We start from the raw sequence: 22,070 nt of genomic DNA, 5'->3' as shown, positions 1-22,070 counted from the left end.
ATGCAGTTGACTTGTGCAACCTTTCCACTCCACGTCCCCTGGGACACCTTGGCTTCAGCAATGTCCAGTTTGTAAGGCAGGCTGGGGCTGCCTGCCTTGAAAGACCCTGAGACCCTGGGTTCCACACCAGCGCTGGCCACAGTGGCCCATGCCTGTCCTCCCTGCACTCTGGCTGGAGGCTGCAGGATTAGGCGGTCAAGGTCATTTTCTGTCCTCTGCTACGCAGCAAACTTGAGGCCAGCCTGAGCTTTTCAATTCCTACCCTGCAGAAAGAAGCCGGACCACCTCCCCACCTCCGCAGGGGTGCCCTCCTCTGCAGGGGTGTCCCCTGGATCGTGATTTCACCCTGTCACAATTCTCCTAGGTCTGGCCTTATCTTGGTCTCTTCCAAGGCTCCAGACTACACACACACACACACACACACACACACACACACACACACACACACACACACACACACACACATGTCCCTGCCTGACCTCCTGCCTGATCTCTCAGCAAGGCTTCTTTGTCCCTACATTTTTTTGGTGGTGGTGGTGGTTTTGAGACAGGGTTTCTCTGTGCAGCCCTGGCTGTCCTGGACTCGCTCTGTAGACCAGGCTGGCCTCCAACTCAGCAATCCACCTGCCTCTGCCTCGCGAGTGCTGGGATTAAAGGCGTGCGCCGCCGCACCCGGCACTGTCCCTGCTTTCAAAAAAATTATCTTTATTTTATATATGTTAATGTTTGTGCTGCACATATGTCTGTGTGAGGGTGTTATATCCCCTGGAACAAGTTACAGACAGTTGTGAGTTGCCATATGGGTGCTGGAAATTAAACTCAGCTCCTTTGGAAGAGCAGCCAATGCCCTTAACCACTGACCCATCTGTCCATGCCCTCTGTCCCTACTTCTACCTGTGCCCAAGACCCCTCCCTTTTTCCTGGCCCACGATGCTTGCCCACCCACCTTAGAGGCTTTTGCCACCAAGCATTGGAAGCCTAGTCTCCGCCCATGATGCCCCACCCTCAAGCATGAACCCCAGCCTCTGTGGCCATGCCCACATGCCTGGAGCCACACTGCCCAGGGCGGAAGACATGGCCCCGCCCACAAGACCCGACCACACCCACACACCCTGACCCCGCCCACAACTAAGGGCTGTGCCCTTAACCTCTCTGCCACCTTCCCCCAGGCTCCGCCCCGGCTGCCTAGTCCCACCTCTCTCCCCTCCCTTGAGGCTTCGGTGGGCCACGCCCCCTTCGCAATGCCCCACCCCCCGAGCCCGCGCCGCCCGTTTCTGACCCGTTGGCACCGGGCTAACAGCTCCACAACATCGGCGGCCCTGGACGCCACTGGCCGCCCGCCCTAAGCAGCCCGATCCCACCAAGCCAGGCCCTCACAGGTGAGCACCAATGCTCACGACCTATGCGTCCCTGGGCGCCCGGGTGACCTCTCTGGGCTCTGGGGGTCAGCACTGGGGCCAGGAGATGGCGCCCCTTTGAAGTTCATAAAACCAGACACAGAGTTGGGGGTTGCCGACAGGACGATCTGGTGACCACTGGGGCTGTGCGTCGTGGTGGCTGGGGGGTACTGCTAATGCGATGTCTGGTGAGTGGGCAGTGTTCCTGCCCCAGATCAACTTTGGAAAGATTCTGACTCAAGCCCCTTTAGGGGTCCCATGGCCTTTCACAGGGGCCACCTAAGATCATGTGAGGACACAGATATTTGCATGACAGTCATAGCAGTAGCCAAATTATAGGTTTTTTTCATTTTGTGTGTGTGTGTGTGTGTGTGTGTGTGTTTTGAGACAGGGTTTCTCTGTGTAGCCCTGGCTGTCCTGGACTCACTTTGTAGACCAGGCTGGTCTCGAACTCACAGCGATCCCACCTGCCTCTGCCTCCCGAGTGCTGGGATTGAAGGCGTGTGCCACCATGCCCGGCTTTCAAAATTAGTTATGAAGTGGCAATGAAAATAATTGTATGGTTGCGGGTAACTGCAACAGGAGGAGCTGTGTTAAAGGGTCGCAGCGTTACAACGGCCAGGCCGAGAGCCACCCTGAGCCACTGGGCTCGAGGGCCCCTATGAGCTCAGCCTCCCCCAGAGTCTCCCACACAGGCCTCCAGCCACAGTTACCCTCACCTGAGAGTCAGGTAAAAAGGCCCCAGTCTCCCAGGACCCAGAGCTGGCGCTAAGCCAGGAGGAGGCCCAGCCCCCGGATGCCCTGAGGACACACATGACTCAGACACCAACAGTCCCTGTCCTGGGGGAGATGTGGGGTTCATCAGACAGTAAGACAGTGAAAGCGCTAGGAGAGAGGTGAGCAGAGGCAAGATGGGGGACACCCCAGCGACCCAGGAGGCCCGCAGGAGGCGCAGGATCCCCACAGGCCGGTCTGGCAAGTACAGGATGAGATACCAAGGGTGAGGAAGGCACCCATCAGGGAAGGGATGGGAGGTGGGAGAGGTGCGGGGGGGGGGTAGGGGGGAAGAGCTGCCAGGGTGGGGTCAGCTGCTCTTTGCCTGGGTATGATTTGTAGAGTTTTGCAGCAGAGGCCAGGATCCCCAGGTACAAAGCCAGACTCAAGTTCCCAGCCAGGGATGACACACCGATGTCGGTCGTCCTAGCTACTCCAGGACTCAGGAGAGTCATGCGTTCAAGGCCAGAGTGGTCTACATAATGAGACCCTGTCTTAAAAAAAAAAAAAAGAAAAGAAAAGAAAAAAATTGAGAAAGATTATCAGCTGACAGCTGTCACCACACTCAGGTGGGGCCTTGAACTCATGGACGTCATCCCCCTGTTTCAGTGTTCCAAGTGCTGGGACTAAAGGTGCGTGTCACCACACCAGGCCAGATCTATTTTGATGTGGTTTCATGGTCTGTGAGATGTCACACACACACACACACACACACACACACACACACACACACACACACCCCACCCCTTGGCCCCTGTGGAGTCAGGTCAGCACATATGGACTGAGCATGTGTGGGGTGCTAGCTGGGCCAGCAGGTGGAACAGGAGGGGCACAGAGGAGACTGGAGGTGCTACCACAGCGTCTATGACACAGACAGGGATTTCCTCTCAGCTACCCCCCAGCCTTTGCTTTTATTCTAAGGCAGGGTCTTGCTGCACGCCCCACACCAGGCAGCCTTCCAGGTGTCAGGATGACCCGTCCGGCTTGCAAGGCGGTATTTTAGAGAGAGGTCTTTGAGGGCAGTGACAGACATCATCCAGAAAGACTGTGGGACAGGGTGACTGTCACTTAGGTCTCTCTTCCGAACCCCACAGCCCCACCAACATGGATGATGTTCACCTTGGGGAAGACCTAGATGATAATGGCAGAGGTGCGGTCCTGTGTCACCGGTATGGCAGGGTGAAGAGGGAGGAGAAGTGGGGAACAGAGGGGGGTACGCCCCAGTTTGCACTACGGACCAAATGGGGCTGCCATGACTGGGGCTGTGTCCTCAGTCTAATCAGGTGATCAAGGAGTCCCTGGGACCCAGTTCTCCTGAGTGGAAGGGATTTTAGGGGTGCGAGCACCTGAGCGTCCACTGAACCTACCACTGGCAGCCAGTGCAGGGACCTGCTGTGCCCAGCAGCGTTCTGTCGTCCACTTCTGATGTTTACCAAAGCCCTGGCCTGAGATGGGCATCCACGGTACCTGGGGCCCCCCCGGGGGCCTATTAGGCCTCAGGCTCCAGGGCGACGGGTTGGCGGCTGTCCCTGGCTGAGCCCCAGCAGCTCCTGCCTCTCCTCCTGGCAGAGTTCACCTGGGAGGTAAAAGCCAATGACAGGACCTACCACAAGCAGTTCAAGAAGAAGGGCTTCCTGTGCTGGAGGCAGAAGAAGTACAAGGTGAGTCGTCCTGCCCCCACCCCCAAGCTGTGCCCTGGGGGGCCCACCCTGCGCCTGGCCCCAGGATACACCCTGGGAGTTCTCTTCCTTCTCCTCCTCCTCCTTCTTCTTCTTCTTCTGTTTTCCAAGACAGGGTCTCTCTGTGTAGCCCTGGCTATCCTGGACTGGCTTTGTAGACCAGGCTGGCCTCGAACTCACAGAGATCCTCCTGCCTCTGGGATTAAAGACAACCTAGGCTGTGCTTTAACCCCTGAGAATCCTGCCTCAGCTTCCCTCTGGCTAGGACTAACAGCCTGTGTCACCTGGCCCAGTTTATTTATTTTTGCAGGAATAGGAATGGAACCAAAGCTGGGGGTGGGGGTGGGAGTGGGGTGGGAGTGGGCCTCCGTTCTCTGACCACGCCTTCAGCCACTTACGAGGTGTGGGGGGGGGACTCAAGTCTTTCTGCCTCAGCTTCCTTTTTCTTTCTTTCTTTCTTTCTTTCTTTCTTTCTTTCTTTCTTTCTTTCTTTCTTTCTTTCTTTCCTTTCTTTCTAATATTTATTATATATACATTGTTTTGCCTGCATATACCCCTGCATGCCAGAAGAGGGCACTAGATCTCATTATAGATGGTTGTGAGCTACCATGTGGTTGTGGGAAGAGCAGGTAGCCCCCTTAACCTCTGAGCCATCTCTCCAGCCCCCCCCCCCTTTTTTTTTTGGTTTTTCAAGACAGGGTTTCTCTGTGTAGCCTTGACTGTCCTGGACTTACGTTGTAGACCAGGCTGGCCTCGAACTCACATCGATCCACCTGCCTCTGCCTCCCAAGTGCTGGGATTAAAGGCGTGCGCCACCATGTATTTCTTATTTTTATCCCAATGACAGTGTCTGTGCTCACCAAGCCTCTAAATTCACTCTGTTCTCTGTGAGCTAACCCAGCTGCTGACAGTGAGGGACTCCCGCCAGGCATACCCACAATCCCTTGCTGTCTCTCACTCAGTAGTAGAACCTCAGTTAAGGTCTGCAGGAGGCCTTGCCTTCAGCTGGCGCTCCACCAAGACCGCGGCCTCAGCAGGTGCTCGGTAAATCTGGCTGGAAACCTTGGAGTTACCATGTGGGCCAGAGGCCTAGCAGACGTTCCGTGTTGCCTGCTGTATGCTTTACTGATGGTGCCCAGGCCTTACGGGAGTCGCATCTGGGATGGGTGGGCAGCCTGGTGCGCTGGGGCTGCACCGCGCACGCGCCAACAACTGACCGCTCTTGTCCTAGACCAACGCCATCCACACAGCCAAATACAACTTCTTCTCCTTCCTGCCTCTGAACCTGTTCGAGCAGTTCCGTCGCGTGTCCAATCTCTACTTCCTTTTCATCATCATCCTGCAGGTGGGCGGGGCTGGCCGGTGGGCGGGGCCTCAGGGTCACAACAGCCACCATGGGGGGTCGGGTGGTTCCCGGAGCACCCTGGGGGCTTTTCACTGAAGACTCTTGTGCTCGGGTCTGTGTGACGGGGTACCTAAAGGCCCTCTCGCCTCCCCTCAGTCCCTGGCATGCAGGGGCTTTTCAGCAAACAGTGCCCTGGGGCCTTGTATGTGGCAGGCACCCAGCAAATGCTACCTTACGTCTTTTGGGGGGGGGGGGTTGAGACAGGGTCTCTCTGTGTAGCCTTGGCTGTCCTGAGCTCGCTTTGTAGACCAGGCTGGCCTTGAACTCGCAGTGATCCGCCTGCCTCTGCCTCCCAAGTGCTGGGATTAAAGGTGTGAGCCACCTTAAGTCTTTACAATCAGCAAGTGCCCAGGAATTCTGGCTGCAGGATCAGAAAGGCGGTAGGGCTTTGCAGTATTCCCTCGGCTCTCCCCGCTGCGTGACCAGGCTCTGGGGCTTGGCAGCCTGGCACCTTACAGTGGGCCAGTTCTTGGCACCTGGTTGATGCCTCGCCTGCCGGCAGTGCCTCTGCCTCTGCCTGTGAGCAGTGTCTCTGGAGCAGCCACCAGCTTAGCATCTCCTCTGTTCTGTTTGTCACCCCCTTAAGCTACAGGGCATGTATTGAGCCCCTACTGTGTGTAGGGGGTGATATCATCCAGCTTGCCCACCCCCACCTCTGTCTGCAGGAGACTTGGGGGCCAAATGGCAGTCTGGAAAGGTGGTAGCCTGGAGGTGACAGGAGACAGGGCTCAGGTCTGAAAGAGATGGAAACTGGTTTCCTAGTGGGGATAGGATGGGGAGGTGGTCTGAGAAAGGGCTCCCGTGAGGAGAAGGGGAGGGTGGAGCCTGTGACTCTCTGGTCCCCACAGAGCATCCCTGAGGTCTCCACGCTGCCCTGGTTCACGCTTTTTGCACCTCTGGTCTGCCTGCTTATGATCCGGGCCACCCGTGACCTCGTGGATGACATCGTGAGTGGGGCTAGGCCGGCCCTACGCAGGGTATGGGGACTTGGGACTGTCCACAGACCACACACACAGGGAGTGGGGTGGGGCTCGGAGGCAGGTGTGTGGGCTGTCTCGCTCTCCTGCCTCTGCCTGCCGCCTCTCTGTCACGGTGATCCACTCTGAGGCCCGGAAATGGCGCCGTTGGGCATGAACCTGGCCGAGAGGACACGGGATAGGACCGCCTGTCTGATCTGCACTCTGTCGGTCCAGGGTCGGCACAGGAGCGATAAGATCATCAACAATAGGCCCTGTCAGATCCTGAAGGGGAAGAGGTGAGGCTGACGGGCAGCGCGGGAATGGGGGACATCTGGGGACAAGGGGACTCTAATCATGGGGGCGGGAACTCAAGGCAGGAGTGGATGCTGAGGCCACGGAGGAACACAGCTTAGTGGCTTGCTCTCTGTAGCTCACTGAGCCCAGGCCACCTGCCTAGGAGCGGCCCCGCCCACAGTGGGCAGGAACCCTCCCACATCAACCATCCAAGTCTGATGGAGGCTTCTCAATTGAGCTTCTGCCTCCCAGATGACACTTGTGTCAAAATTGACAAAATATGCGCTGGGCAGTGGCAGCACACGCCTTTCATCCCAGCACTTAGGAGGCAGAGGCAGGCGGGTCTCTGTGAGGCCAGCCTGGTCTACAAAGCAAGTCCAGGACAGTCAAGGTTACATAGAGAAACCCTGTCTTGAAAAACAAACAAACAAACAAATCCAACAACAGCAACAACAAAAAATTGACAAGACACTAAGTACAACCAGGACCCAAGCCTGCATTTATTAGGCGCTTGCTGTGCACCTGGCTGCAGGTTGGTTCTGGGATGGGGACAAAGAGTCTGGGGATCTGACTGGGGAACACAGGCACTGAGACATAGGGGCTGCTTCTTGAGGACAGTCTGAGGAGGACATGCAGAGGGGCTCTGGGTCCTATGGCAGGACCTAAGGTGGTCTCGGAAGGCTTCCTGGAGGCAGCAGCGGCTGAGCTGAGCCTTGCAGCAGGATGGCTCAGCGGGAGTAGTGACCGCAGAGGTGGCAAACGCAGCCCCAGGTGACAACAGGTGGCGTGCAGGGTGGCTTTGTAGGGAGTAAGCCGTGCGTGCCGTGATGGAGACCCCCTTCCTTGTAGCTTCCTCTGGAAGAAATGGAAGAATCTGTGTGTGGGGGATGTGGTGTGTCTCAGCAAAGACAGCATCGTCCCGGTGAGCCGTCCCCCCTCCCGCTCCCCCTCCGCGAGCACCCCCAGGGGACGGTCCTGCGGCAGTCCTGACTTCTCCCTGCCCCTCCCCAGGCCGACTTGCTGCTGCTGGCCAGCACGGAGCCCAGTAGCCTGTGCTATGTGGAAACTGCGGACATCGACGGGTAAAATGGGATCTCTGGGGGTGTGGGCTACAGGAGAACCCTACTTCCTTGTGGCCATCCATTCAGCTAAGCCTTCAAGGCAACAGTGTGTCTGTACCCTTCCTTCGGCAGATGTGCTGTGTGGCCTCAGACAAGGCCCTCCCTTCTGTCCACACGGTGGGTGCTCAGCTCTAAAGTGGTCAAGCACCCGGAGGAAGTATGACTTGTCACTTCAGGGTGTCGTCCCTGGCTGCTTTTTTTTTTAATGGCTTTTTACCATCCCCTTGTCCCCAGGGAGACCAACCTGAAGTTCAGACAGGCTCTGACAGTCACACACCATGAACTTACTAGCCCGAAGAAAATGGCTTCCTTCCATGGTAAGGGATCGGAGGTGGCCCCGTGGGCCTCTCTGTCCCTCTTTTGCTGGGTCAAGATGGAGTGGGGGGTGTCCTGCACAGCTCAGGCCAAGTCCTGTGCTTTTGCCAGGCTGGGGTGTCATAGTATCTTCTACCACGGTCACCCATGGAAAGGGGCCCCTCCCCCACAGCCGACATACCTGCAGTCCCTAGTCTACCACAGAAAGGCCCATGTGCTGCTGTCCTGGCTGTTTGCTGTGTCCCGGTGAGCAGGCACAGCTGCTGCCCTGTCATATGGCACCATAGACACAGATGCAGTCTTTCAACCCTTGGCCACTGGCTTTTGCCCTCTAGCTTGGTTTCGCTAATCTTCCTTAGAACCTACAATAATTCCAGCACTCAGGAAGCTGGGGAGGATTGCTCAGTGGTTACCACCACTCGCTGCTCTTGCAGAGGACCTAAGTTTGCCTCACAGTGGTTCACAGCAGCCTGTAACTCTGGCTCCAAAGGATTCAGTGCCTCTGAGCTCCACAGGCTGCGCCATACATGTGCACATACCCGCACACAGACGTGGAACTGAAAACTTTCTGGGCTGTGGTAGCACACGCCTTTAATCCCAGTGCTCGGGAGGCAGAGGCAGTGGATCTCCATGAGTTCGAGGCCAGCCTGGTCTACAAAGTGAGTCCAGGACAGCCAGGGCTACACAGCTAAAAAAGAAACAAACCATTTTAAAAATCAACAAAATCTGAGGCAGCTCGCTTCTGGTGGAAGGTGGCTTCAGCCTTGATCTTTTGCCTTCCTAAGAGCACAGGGCCTCATGGTCACATGTGACCCCTGGGGATCAGGCATAGAGAACAGGCATACCAAGATGTTAGGTGCGGACAGTGTCCTGGGGTCCTGATTTGTTGGCCACTCAGCATTCCAGCAAGGGGCTTCCGTGTCCTTCAGAGGGAGGAGACCCAAAGATCAGAGGCCAGGGAAGGCAAGAGCTTGTTTGCACAGCAGCCCGTGCACGCAGTCCTCTCTGGAAGTCCCGTTCATACCCGACACGCTAACTGAGCATGTGCTGTCCCAGGTGCTGGGCCAGGCCCTGGGTCATTGTATGGTGGAGGCATGTAGGAGGCCGCTGAGGTCATGGTGGGAGGACTTTGAAGCATTTCAGAGAAAGCTGAGATGGTGCTGGGTGCCATGAGAGACCCGGTAGGGTAGCCTGCGCTAGACTGAATAGAAATGTGTCAGGGAGCTCTGGGACCAGGACCACTACTTAGGCCATAATATGGCTGCTGCTCATGGGGTCGCCACAGGTACAGTGACTTGCGAGGAACCCAACAGCCGGATGCATCACTTTGTGGGGAGCCTGGAATGGAACAACAGGAAGTACCCACTGGACATCGGGAACCTCCTCCTGCGTGGCTGCAAGATCCGCAACACAGACACCTGCTATGGACTGGTCGTCTATGCTGGTACAGTGCCCTGGGAGTCTGACTGGGGACAGGAGAAGCCTGAAGTGAGTGAGGGGCCCAAAGGCTGCCGTGGCCGCAGATGTGCTGCATGATGTGCGGCCCTGGGGGCTGTCAAATGGTTACGCTGAGAAAATGCAATGTTGTGGAGGGTAGGAAGGGTGGGTGGGTGGGTGGATGGGTGGATGGATGGGTGGGTGGGTAGGTGGGCGGATGGATGGATGGGTGGATGGACAGATGAGTGGGTGGGTGGATGGATGGATGGGTGGATGGATGGATAGATTGTTGGATGTTTCAAAGGTGGGCAGGAATATGACAGATGAAAATAAATCTTGCAGGCTTAGATACAAAGATCATGAAAAATTGTGGGAAGATTCACCTGAAGAGGACCAAGCTGGACCTGCTGATGAACAAGCTTGTGGTTATGGTAAGGAGCCAGGAGCACCCGCGGGACGCCCTCGTGGTCATAATAAGGATCCAGGAGCACCGCAGGACGCCCTTGGAGGGATGTCGTGATGATTTCCCTCTTCTGAGATGCCCTGGATTCCCTGCTGTCTCCTCACCCTCCCTCTTCTTCCTCCTGCTCGCTTTTGTTGCTATATAGCCCAGGCTGACCTTGAACTCACATCCTTCTGCCTGTTCACAGCACTGAGGTGACAGACTTGCCCTGGCTCCTTTTGCATCGGGGTTTAACTGGAAGCCTCATAAAGGAGAATCAGGACTCCGGCCAGCCGGGATTACAAAGAGCCTCAGAGCTGGACTAGGGCCTGAGGGAGCCTTCCTCCCCTCTCGCCCTCCCCTTTAGCTGGGCATCCCCAGGTCATCCTGCCTCCACCCATGTCCCTCCCCCTTGCAGATCTTCATGTCTCTGGTGATGGTGTCCCTGTTGCTAACATGTGGCTTCAACTTCATGGTGAAAGAAATCAAATCCAAACACTTCTACTTGTCGATACTGTACGTGCGCTCGGAGGCCATGGAGTCTTTCTTCATTTTCTGGGGCTTCCTCATCTTGCTCAGCGTTATGGTGCCCATGGCCATGTTCATCATGTGAGCTCGGGGGTGGGGCTTAGGCGCCCCACGGGGCGGAGCTTGGGTGCCCCTCCCATGGGGGTGGGGCTTGTGAGTGCCCTCCCCCCCCATTGGGCGTGGCGGTGGGAAGGAACCTGACAAGGTTGGCCTTGGCTGTTCCCAGCGCCGAGTTCATCTACTTAGGCAACAGCTTCTTCATCAACTGGGACGTGAGCATGTACTACGAGCCCCTGGACATGCCGGCCAAGGCCCGCAGCACCAGCCTCAACGACCAGCTGGGCCAGGTGCAGTACATCTTCTCAGACAAGACCGGTACCCTGACGCAGAACATCATGACCTTCAAAAAGTGCTGTATCAATGGCTGCATCTATGGTGATGCCCCGCCCCCCGCCACTCCCAGCACCCCTGCCCCTCCCCACCCCCAGCACCCCTGTCCCCCCACTCTCAGCACCCCTGCCCCTCCCCATCCCCCAGCACCCCTGCCCCCCCACTCTCAGCACCCCTGCCCCCCCACCCCCCAGCATCCCTGCCCCCCACTCTCAGCACCCCTGCCCCTCCCCATCCCCCAGCACCCCTGCCCCCCTCAGCACCCCTGAGCCCCCACTCTCAGCACCCCTGCTTCTCCCCACCCCCCCAGCACCCTGCCCCCCCACTCTCAGCACCCCTGCCCTGCCCCACCCCCATCACCCCTGTCCTCCCCTCTCAGCACCCCTGCCCCTCCCCACCCCCCACACCTGTGAGGTCATGAGGTTGTCCTGGGGGATCGACACCTGGATACAGACCACCATCCCTGAGGTCTCAAGCTTTGATAGTATGTGAGGTCCCCTGGAAGCCCGCTCTGGGGATCTCTCAGTGTGGCCTCCTGCGGGAAAGCTGAATCCTGAAGCGGCTTTTTTCCCCAGATTCAGATGATGAACACGGGACACTCCGGAAGGTGAGCCGTGTGGCCCCTGCCTGGCCGCTGGGCCTGAATGGGCTTGGTGGCGGGTGGCAGGTGGCAGGTGACCTGACCCTGTACCCGGCCGTCTTCTAGCTGAACCCATATGCCTGGAACCGATTTGCTGATGGCAAATTCCAGTTTTACAATGAGGAGCTGGAATACATTGTGCGAAGTCAGGAGGACAAACTAGTGCGAGAGTTCTGGCGCCTGCTGGCCCTCTGCCACACCGTCATGGTACAGGAGAAAGACAGTGAGTGGCCAGGCGCTAAAGACGGCTCTCCTCCTGCCATCCAGGAACCCACCACCCCAGCCGCTTGCGCTTGGGTTCAAGTCACCAGGCTCTGGAAGCTGTTCGGGCCCTGTTGGTCCCCAGGGGTTGTGTCTTTCCACCACCCCAGAGGCTGGTGTTAGGCGTTGCCGCCACAGGCAAGGTGCTGGGAGGAGGTGGCTTGCCACCCCTTCTTACCCACACATCCTCCTTTTTCTGTCAGACCAGCTGTTGTACCAGGCCGCCTCCCCTGATGAGGAGGCACTGGTCACCGCTGCCCGGAACTTTGGCTACGTGTTTCTGTCCCGGACCCAGGACACCATCACCCTGGTGGAGCTGGGGGAGGAGCGGGTCTACCAGGTTCTAGCCATGATGGATTTCAATAGCGTTCGCAAACGGATGTCCATATTGGGTGAGTGCAGGCCCCTCCGCGACGCTCCTGTGCCTCACAGTGGTGGGCATGGGGACACCAGGACCTTATCTTCCTCCACCCCACAGTCCGGAAGCCAGAGGGGTCCATCTGCCTCTACACCAAGGGTGCTGACACAGTAATTTTGGAGCGTCTTCGTAAGAAGGGTCCCATAGAGACCACCACAGAGGAAGTCTTGGCTGTGAGTCTCCTGCTGGGGGCGGGGGGTGGGGGGAGGCCACTGCGCATGCGTGCTGACAGAGGCAGGCACCCACATTTGGGCAGGTTGTTCATTATGCGAAATGTTTGCCTGTGTTCCACTCCCATCCCCTACGCAGAAGCTGCGAGGCGATGAGCCTGTGCCGCGTTTTTCTGCTACCCACAGGGACACCCGGAGGGTGGTGGGCTCTGATTTTGGATGCCCCTTCACCTGACCCTCCCCAGCTGCGGCTGGGCTCTGGGACCCTTTTAGACTTCCGCTCTGTGGATGAAGTGGGGTCTCCCTGTCTCAGTGTTGAGGGTGTAACCCTTGGTCTCTCCTCCCTGTCCTGCCAACCCCACGTTCTCTGAGCTCGGGCAACAGGCAGACCATGTGCACCTGTGCCTCAGTGGTGACTGCTTATTCATTTCTTTTATTCCTCAAGTCTCAGACATAATCCTCACCTCCAGGGCCCAACTGTCTGGCTGGGTGTGTGTGTGTGTGTGTGTGTGTGTGTGTGTGTGTGTGTGTGTGTGTGTGGTTTGTGTGTGTCCCCGTCCGTCCACAGGCTTTGCTGAGGGCTCTTGGGTGCCCTTCTCTGCTGTGGGGAGAAGGGGTTCAGGTCTTCCAGGATGCGGAAGACCCAAAGTCCAGGGGCTCAGTCCAATGGACCAGTCTCCCATTGGAGCGGGTGGGTAAACGGAGGTCCAGTGATGCGCACAAGTCTGTTCGAGGCACCCACCCCTCTGGAGACCTGGTGTGACAATCAAGCCTGACCTCCCACCCCACCGCACCCCCGTAAGCCAACAGCCATGGTCCAAGCTCTGAGGCCATAGCAGGATAGAGGAACACGAGAAACAAGCGGCCCCCTTTTCCCTGGTGCCCCAGCCTCTGGGGCCCCCGGACCCTCAGCCTCCAAGAGTGAACATGTTCCAATTCTGAGGGCCTGAGAGTCCACTGAGCAGCTGGGGAGTAGACACACACACACAACTTCCTTTCCAGCACTGGATATCTGAGGCAGGAGAATGAGGAGCTCAGGCTAGCCTGGGCTATCAGGCTAGCCTGGTCTATCAAGTCAAGAAAGAGTCGGCTGGGCCATGCATTGGGAGGGTGTTAGTGGAGAAGTTGCTGCTGGTGCAAAGGTCCAGGGCATGAGGGCGCTGTAGCTCTGGGGACCCTGAGGACAGGGTGGGCTGTTCATAGCTGGGCTGCCGCAGGCCTTTGCAGAGCAGACCCTGCGCACCCTGTGCTTGGCCTACAAGGAGGTGTCGGAGGACGCCTACAAAGTCTGGGAACCGGAGCACCGGGAGGCCGCCCTCCTGCTGCAGAACCGCGCGCAGGCCCTGCACCAGGTGTATAATAAGATGGAACAGAACCTCCAGGTGGGTGGGGGTAGGGGGGCCAGGGAGAGGGGGCGAGGAGAGGGGGCAGCGTGGGGACCCGCAAGCCAGCGGCCTCCTTGCATCTGGGCCTGGGTGCCTCCTGAACTTGCTGCGCTCGTCTCCCCCAGCTGCTGGGCGCCACGGCCATTGAAGACAAACTGCAGGACGGCGTTCCTGAGACCATCAAATGCCTCAAGAAGGGGAACATTAAAATATGGGTGCTGACCGGGGACAAGCCAGGTGGGTCCCCGGCTCTGCCGGCCCCGGAATGAAAGCCGCAGTTGGAGCGCTGTCCCGCTAGCCGCGAGGCCCTCAGTACTGTCCTCAGGAGCGGGGCACGGGGCACGCACAACCCCGGCGCTCCTGCGTTCACCGTGACCATCACGCAGCCGGGTGGGGACCCCTTCACATCCTTGGAGACACACCTGCCTTGAGGTGACCTCCGGTTGGCCTCCTGGTCAGCGTTGAGGGGATGTCCTGGCCTCCCTCCCACCCGTGGTATAGATGGGCCCACTTTGACAATCTTTGAGATTTTAAATTTTGGTTATTTTTGTTTTGTTTTCTTTGTTTTTTTTCTTCTTCTTCTTCTTCTTCTGACTTTGAAATAAATAGGACATTTTCGTTGTTTGCTCAAAATGTGCGGTCCCCAGGACCCCAGCCTCCATCCCACCTTGCGCTCCCCTATCTCCCTTCAGACCCCCCCAAATCCAGCAAAATCCATCCCAGGGCCACCTCTGATTGGCTAGCCTGGTTATGACACGTGGCCGCTCCGGGCCAATCACTGCGGCCGGCTGCAGGAAGGCGGCAGTAAGGGATGAGGCCTCAGTGGTGGGCGAGGCCTCTGGGTGTAGGTGTGTGGGGCTCCGGGATCCGAAACACTGTAATGTGGCTGGATTTGCAGAGACAGCGGTGAACATCGGCTTCGCGTGCCAGCTGCTGTCGGAGAACATGTTAATTCTGGAAGATAAGGACATCAAGTAAGCAGGTGACCTCCCTGGTACCCTCTCACACAGTCCCATGGGCGGGACAACAGGGCCGCCATCCCATCCATCCCATGTTCCCCCGCAGTCTTTTACTGGAGAACTACTGTAACGGAATAGACCAACAGAGAGAGTTCAAGGTGATGATTCACCACAACGTAGCCTTGGTCATCAACGGAGAATTCTTGGTGAGTGTCACTGGCGGCGAGGTGCGCAGACCGGTTGGTGAAACCCGGGCTTGGGGACATGGCAAGAAATGGCGATGCAGTCCTAGTGACTCAAGCCCCTTCTCCCCATCTTTACCCCCCCCCACACACACACCTGACACCCAGGACCAGCTGCTTCTGTCCTTGCGCAAGGAGCCCCGAGCCCTGGTCCAGAACGCAGTTGTGGATGAGGTCACCGAGGAGCAGGGTATGTCCGCCATGGACTTTCTCCAGGCGCGGAGGATCTCACAGTTTTGGAAAAACTTTGGGCCCTCCCGGGGACCGTCCCAATCAGCCGCCAGCAAGATCCACGAGAGCCCGGAGGTGCGACGGGAGAGAGCCTTTGTAGACCTGGCTTCCCGGTGCCAAGCTGTCATCTGCTGCAGGGTGACCCCCAAGCAGAAGGCCCTGGTGGTGGCATTGGTGAAGAAATACCAGCAGGTGGTGACGCTGGCCATCGGGGATGGAGCCAACGACGTGAACATGATCAAGAGTGGGTGACGAGCCTGTGGCTGGGTCAGGGCGGGGAGTCAGGAGTCCGGGGATCGGATCCCGGAGGGCTGACGCGGGCTGCCGTGGCCCCTGCAGCTGCGGACATCGGCGTGGGGCTGGCGGGTCAGGAGGGCATGCAGGCCGTACAGAACAGCGACTACGTGCTGGCCCAGTTCTGCTACCTGCAGCGGCTGCTCCTTGTGCACGGGCGCTGGTCCTACATGCGCATCTGCAAGTTCCTGCGTTACTTCTTCTACAAGACGGTGGCCAGCATGATGGCCCAGATATGGTTTTCCCTATTCAACGGCTTCTCCGCGCAGGTGTGTGGGGGCCTGAGGCCTGCTGGGAACAGCCCAGAGGCTGGCCTTACAGCTGGCTGTGTTGTTGCATGCCTGTCATCCCAACCCTAGGGAAGCTGAGGCAGGAGGATTGCCACTAGTCAAGGACCACCCGAGCAGATCGGGTGGGGTGGCACACGCCTCTACATCTTTAATCCCAGCACTCCGGAGGCAGAGGCAGGCGGATCTGTAAATTCTAGGTTAGCATGATCAACAGATTGAGTTCCAGGACACAGAGAAACCCTGTCTCAAAAAACCAAAAAGCAACAACAAAGCTAAGGTTATTAGTTAGAGCCTGGGTTGGAACTACAGCATGAGTGGCCTCGGCCGTAGCTCAGCTGGTGGAGTGCTGACCTACTGTGCACAGACCCTCGGGACTCTCCTGCCCCATACATGTGGTGCTGGGTGTGGAACCCAGGTGAGCATTCGGCAATTATAGCCCAGCTGGAGATCCCAGAGCGCTTGCGCTGTGGGCTCCTGCTGACTGCTTTTTAGCTCAGTGAGACAAGTGGGACCGGCCATCCCTGGGTCTAGTCTAGCTCCTTTAGTCTGAATCAACCTTGATGCTGTCCTAGGAAATTCTAGAAGCTCATATTTTCCGCCTGCTCCTAGCACCTCAGAAGTCCCCCACATTCCAAAGTACCAAATGTCCATCCATGTCTACCCTTGCTGTGGCCTGTCCTGGCCAGCCCCAGCCGGCTGCCTCAGCTCCTGAGCAGACGTCCTCAGGGTGCCCCCTCCCTTGCAGCCCCTGTATGAAGGCTGGTTCCTGGCTCTCTTTAACCTGCTGTACTCCACACTCCCAGTCCTGTACATTGGTCTCTTTGAGCAGGTGAGTGGGATGTGGTGTTTTGCGTGCTGTCTGCTATCTGTTCTTTCCAGAGCTCTGTCTTGTGGGGGTCTGTGGGAGGGGGTCCCCTTGCTGGAGAGAGTCCTGTACCCCGAGGACCAGATCTTCTGTGGAGAGGGGGGACCGGAAGGAACGTCCTGCTGTCCCTCCTACTGGTGACTCAGAGTAACTCTGTCAGGGGGAATACCTTTGGGGGGAGAGAACCACAGGGAACATTCTAGAACAGTGAGACTGAGGACAAAGACAATTTCACCTCCCATTAGTTTTTTTTTTTTTTCTTTGTTGGTGGGAAGAAAATTGGGTTGTTGTTGGGCATGGTGGCACACGCCTTTAATCCGAGCACTCAGAAGGCAGAGGCAGGCATATTTCTGTGAGTTGAAGGCCATCCTGGTCTACAAAGAGTACCAGGACAACCAGCGCTACACAGAGAAACCTTGTCTCAAAAAACCAAAACGAAAAAAAGAGAGAGAGGAAAAAAAAGGAAAATTGGGTTGTTTTGTTTGAATGTATGTCACATAATGCTCAGGCTCTTTAAGCCCCCACCTCCAGACTCCTCCCACCTCCAGACCCCCCCCATCTCCAGACCCCTCCCACCTCCAGACCCCCCCATCTCCAGACCCCCCCCACCTCCAGACCCCTCCCACCTCCAGACCCCCCCCACCTCCAGACCCCCCCCACCTCCAGACCCCTCCCACCTCCAGACCCCCCCACCTCCAGACCCCTCCCCCCTCCAGACCCCCCCCCCACCTCCAGACCCCCCCCACCTCCAGACCCCTCCCACCTCCAGACCCCTCCCACCTCCAGACCCCCCCCCCCTCCAGACTCCCCTTAGAGCCTCTGCCTCCTGTCCAGGACGTGACTGCTGAGAAGAGCCTAAAGATGCCTGAGTTGTACGTGGCCGGCCAGAAAGAAGAGCTGTTCAACTACGGCATCTTCCTGCAAGCTATCGGCCACGGCATCCTCACATCCCTCATCAACTTCTTCATAACGCTTTTGGCCTGTCACGACATGTCCAAGTTTGGCAGCTCGAGCGACTACCAGTCCTTTGGGGTACTGGTGGCATTATCTGGCCTGTTGTCCATCACCCTAGAGGTAGGTGGGGCCACGACCTCTGAGAAACAAGGAGGCCTCTGCCCCACACTGACTTGTTTTGTTTTGTTTTTCAAGACAAGGTCCCTCTGTGTAGCCTTGGTTGTCCTAAACTCGCTCTGTAGACCACACCAGCCTCTGCCTCCCAAGTGCTGGGATTAAAGGTGTGCACCACCACGGCCCCAACCTGACTTTTTATTCTATCTCCTCAAAAAGATTTGGGATTAAGGCCAGGTGTGGTAGTGCCTTTAATCCCAGAACTCAGGGAGGCAGAGGCAGGTGCATCTCTGTGATTTTGAAGCCAGCCTGGTCTACAAAGTTGAGTCCAGGACTTCCAAGGCCACACAGAGCAACATTGTCTTGAAAAACAAACAAACAAAAAAACCAAATCAAGCCGGGCGTGGTGGCGCATGCCTTTAATCCCAGCACTCGGGAGGCAGAGGCAGGCGGATCGCTGTGAGTTCGAGGCCAGGCTGGTCTACAAAGTGAGTCCAGGATGGCCAAGGCTACACAGAGAAACCCTGTCTTGAAAAACCAAAAAAACAAAAAACAAAAAACAAAAAACAAAAACCAAATCAAAACCAAAAGATTTGTTTTAATTGTGTATATGTGTGTGTGCTGGAGTTACAGGTCCCTGTGGGCCAGCTGACTGGGTGCTGGGAACTGAACTCGGGTCCTCTGCAAGACACCCATCTCTCCAGGCTCCCCTTTTAAACGTCTGGTTGGGTTTTTTGTTTTACACGCACGCACGCACGCACGCACACGCACACACACACACACACACACACACACACACACACACACACACACACACACACACCCCTTTCTCTCTAAGCCAGGCTGGCTTTAAACTCACAAAGGCCTGCCTGTCTCTGCTGTCACACAGCTGGGGTTAAAGGTGTGAACTTGCACACACAGCTGCCTTGGAAGTGAGATGGTGTTGATTTTGCGAAGGGAGAGTCTCGTTCATTGCTGCCATGGTGTGACAAGACTTCTGGGGAGACATAACACCATCTGCTCGCCCCACACAGGGAGCTCATGCACCGCCAAAGTCCAGTGTGGGGCACCAATGAGTTTTGTTGGGGTTACTTACAGGAGCAGAAATAGCTCAAAGACAGCCAAGTCACCGAGTCCTCCACAGCATGGGGTGCACTGCAGGCCGTGGCACAGGCTGCAGAGTGTCCTTTGGTTGGACCCTCCTCCGGGCAGCTTGGGTGGTCTCAGCATTTTTTGCAGCTCAGCTTCCTGAGGGGACTCGTGGCTTGTGCTGCTCACTCTGGCAGGGAGGGGCCTAGGGAAACTGGTCAGTTTCAGGGAGTTCCTGGGGATGCTTTGTGTTCTTTAATTTTCCTGCTTAAGAAGTTTCCTGAGGAAGGCGTGGTTTTGTTTTTGTTTGGTTGGTTTTGGTTTTTTGAGACAGGGTTTCTCTGTGTAGCTTTGGCTGTCCTGGACTCGCTTTGTAGACCAGGCTGGCCTCGAACTCACAGCGATTCACCTGCCTCTGCCTCCTGAGTGCTAGGATTAAAGGCGTGCACCACCACCGCCGGGTGAGGATGGCATGTTTTAATCTGGGAAGGGATATTATGGAACAGCGGGGCTCCCTGGCCATGGGGCTTTATGGATTCGTCTTTGCCTCTCATCTACCTACAGGGGGGCTCAGGTGACAGGTGTGTGGTGTCACACCCAGCTTTATATGGATGCTGGGGATTTGAACTCAGGTCCTCAGGTTTACACAGCGTCTCCGGAGCCATCTCCCCAGGACTCCGCTTTAATTTTCTGAGATGGGTTCTCCCATTGAAGTTACAACTAATTAGGCTGGGCTGCCCGGTAAGCTCCAAGGGTCTTTTGGTCCGCCAGGCACCCCTGCCCTCAGTGCTGGGGTTCAGACACACACAGTTGTACCCTCAGCCTCCGTGTGGGTGTTGGAGACTGGAACTCTGGTCCTCCCACATTGCACCCCCACACAGACTTCGTTGAGGGGCTCTCTTCCGCGGCCCCTGGGCCCCTGCCTCTCATGTCTCATCGCTGCCCTCTCGGTCCTCTGCCAGGTCACTCTTATTATTAAGTACTGGACGTTGCTGTGCGTGGGCAGCATTGTGCTCAGTCTCGGCTCGTACGTCCTCATGACAAGTCTCACTCAGAGCCTGTGGCTGTACAGGATCTCGCCAAAGACCTTCCCATTCCTCTGTGAGCTCCCGGTGTGTGTGTGTGCGTGCGTGCGTGCGTGCGTGCGTGCGTGCGTGTGTGCATGCGCGTGTGTGTGCACGCGTGCATGCATGTGTGTGTGCGTGCACGCGTGCGTGCGTGTGTGTGTGTGTGTGTGTGTGTGTGTGTGTGTGTCAGGGGCATGGGCAGGAGGTGGTGACCTGTTGGGTAGCAGGAGGGTAGCAGCAAGCATCTGCCAGCATCAGGAGGGAGGAGGCTGCGGGAGGGGAAGGTGGCCGAAATCAACTGCCCCATACTCTGCTCCATCCACAGTTGCTGACTACAATGTGTTCAGCCAGCCCTACAGCCTGCTGGTAATCCTGCTCAATGTGACCCTGAACACGCTGCCCATCCTGGCCTGCCGCACAATCCATAGAACTGTCGTCTTGAAACTGCGCCCCAAGGTGAGAGGCCGAGCCGGAGAGCTCCCCCCAGCCCCTTGCAGCCATCACAGACACTGTGCCCTGGGAACAATGCAGGTCCCTGGCGCCTCCTGATGTCCTCAGGGGCCCAAGTCCCTAAGCACTAGGATACTCTTTGACACAGTGGGTTTCTGCCTTGTGTCGCTCAGAGCCCAGGGAGGTAGGAAGGCGGGTTTGGAATAGTTTAGGCAAAATAGAAAGTTGGAAGCACTTTGAAACTGCCCCACTATTTCCATCCACGAACCTATACGATATATACGGCCCATCCATGTGCTGGACTGCACCTCGGTCTCCAAAGAAGAGCACTGTTCCAGATGGGCGTGGTGGCGCACACCTTTAATCCCAGCACTGGGGAGGCAGAGGCAGGCGGATCGCTGTGAGTTCGAGGCCAGCCTGGTCTACAAAGCGAGTCCAGGACAACCAAGGCTATACAGAGAAACCCTGTCTCGAAAAAAAATATTGACATTTCTTTATTCATGTAGTGAGGGTAGGGCTTGTGAGCATGGTGGTTCATGCTATGAGACATTTGTGGGCTATCAGGCTTGGTGGCAAGTGTCTTTCCCCACCCAGCCCTCTTCCCGGGGCCCCTTAGTGGAGGACTCTGATCCTGGCTCAGAATCCATTTCCAAGATCCGACACCAGTTGGTTGACCCAGTGTTGGGAGAAGCTCCCTCGCATGCAGGGGACCCTAATGCCCCTAACTTGCAGAAGGAAGAGGAGGTCCCAAGCGAAGAAGTGGCCATTGAGCCAGCCATGAGGCATCTTCGTCGCGGGATCCCAGCTCGCCGGTCCAGCTATGCCTTCTCCCACCGCGAGGGCTACGCGAGTCTTATTACCCAGGGCACCATCCTTCGCAGGCCGACTGGGGAGCTGGACGGAGGCGACAGAGGTGGCGAGTCCCAGAACGAATCTGAGGAAGACTTACCCTCGCTGCGCAAGGAGTCGCTGTTTAACCCACGGAGGATCTCATTCTTGGCCAAGAAGAGACTTCAGCACTTTGGGAGGGGGTCCCAGGAGGAAGTCCACAATGTGGGCACTCAGACAGTGGAGGACCAGACCACTCTTCACTTGGACAGCTATGCTCCCGGCATTAAGAAGGCCCCTGCCAGCACAAGTACCACCTTGGGGTCACTTCAGGTGTCCTCTTCTGAAGATCAGACCTTCCACACCGTGCCGTCCCACTACACGCTGGTGAGCCAGCCGGAACACTTGGACTTTAGGTCCTTGTCTTTGAGGGGTCCCCCCTGGAAGGGTTCCGTCTCTCCCAGCCGCCTAGAAGTCCCCACGAACCACTAGAGCCACAGCTTTAGTGAGCTAGAGGCCCCAGCGCGGCGCTGGGAGGTCCCCAGTCATCCAGGACAGTAGAGAAGCCACCTGGAGGTGAGCAGAGAGGCCTGAGGTGGAGCCAGGCAGCATCGCACGTGAAGTGGGTGTCAGTGCCTTCCCAAGTTGTCCACACAGCTCAAGTGTAATCGCGCCCTACAGGAGCTGGCATGGCCAGTCAACAAACAGCACCCACAGACAAGAGGGGGCGTGTCCTTGCCTTTTCCTAATAAAAACAGGGTCCCTCTGGCCCCAGGCCTTCTGTGGGCTCGTTCCTCAAGCTTGTCTTTTGGGGAAGCCAGGGTAACAAAAACAAAAGCAAACCCACGTCCCAACACTGCCCCTATGGTCAAGGAGTTTAATTGCAGGAGAATTTTTTGTTGGCTTTGTCCCCTTTTCCTCCTCCTCCTCCTCCTCCTCCTCCTCCTCCTCCTCCTCCTTTTGTTGTTTTGTTTTTGCTTTTTCTAGACAGGGTCTCTCTGTGTAGCCTTTGCTGTCCTGCACTTGCTTTGTAGACCGGGCTGGCCTTGAACTCGCCGCGATCCACCTGCCT

General features: G+C 57.0%; 1 protein-coding gene across 1 annotated transcript; it reads left to right on the top strand.

Moving 5' to 3' along the window:
- Positions 1 to 3,275: 3,275 nt before the first annotated feature.
- On the top strand, positions 3,276 to 21,601 carry Atp8b3 (ATPase phospholipid transporting 8B3). Its single transcript, XM_051139799.1, has 27 exons — positions 3,276 to 3,321; positions 3,741 to 3,832; positions 5,082 to 5,195; positions 6,104 to 6,202; positions 6,449 to 6,510; positions 7,358 to 7,430; positions 7,520 to 7,590; positions 7,864 to 7,946; positions 9,230 to 9,388; positions 9,724 to 9,812; positions 10,242 to 10,432; positions 10,578 to 10,786; positions 11,317 to 11,348; positions 11,448 to 11,604; positions 11,846 to 12,034; positions 12,121 to 12,233; positions 13,448 to 13,612; positions 13,741 to 13,852; positions 14,514 to 14,589; positions 14,681 to 14,780; positions 14,925 to 15,291; positions 15,387 to 15,610; positions 16,377 to 16,460; positions 17,331 to 17,570; positions 19,616 to 19,754; positions 20,046 to 20,176; positions 20,903 to 21,601. Exons 1-27 carry the CDS (start codon positions 3,276 to 3,278, stop codon positions 21,488 to 21,490), a joined length of 4,005 nt encoding a protein of 1,334 aa, XP_050995756.1. The 3' UTR covers positions 21,491 to 21,601.
- The last annotated feature ends 469 nt before the right edge of the window (positions 21,602 to 22,070 follow it).

Source organism: Acomys russatus, chromosome 31 (assembly GCF_903995435.1).
Source record: "Acomys russatus chromosome 31, mAcoRus1.1, whole genome shotgun sequence".
Classification (NCBI taxonomy): Eukaryota; Metazoa; Chordata; class Mammalia; order Rodentia; family Muridae; genus Acomys; species Acomys russatus.
This window is presented reverse-complemented; position numbering and strand designations above follow the sequence as displayed.

Bases quoted from the DNA above. Each gene is read 5' to 3' on its own strand.
- Atp8b3 (XM_051139799.1), top strand. From the start codon at position 3,276: ATGGATGATGTTCACCTTGGGGAAGACCTAGATGATAATGGCAGAG. The intron at 14,781-14,924 runs GTGAGTGTCACT...CCTGACACCCAG, and splicing joins TCATCAACGGAGAATTCTTG to GACCAGCTGCTTCTGTCCTT. The intron at 15,292-15,386 runs GTGGGTGACGAG...TGGCCCCTGCAG, and splicing joins CGACGTGAACATGATCAAGA to CTGCGGACATCGGCGTGGGG.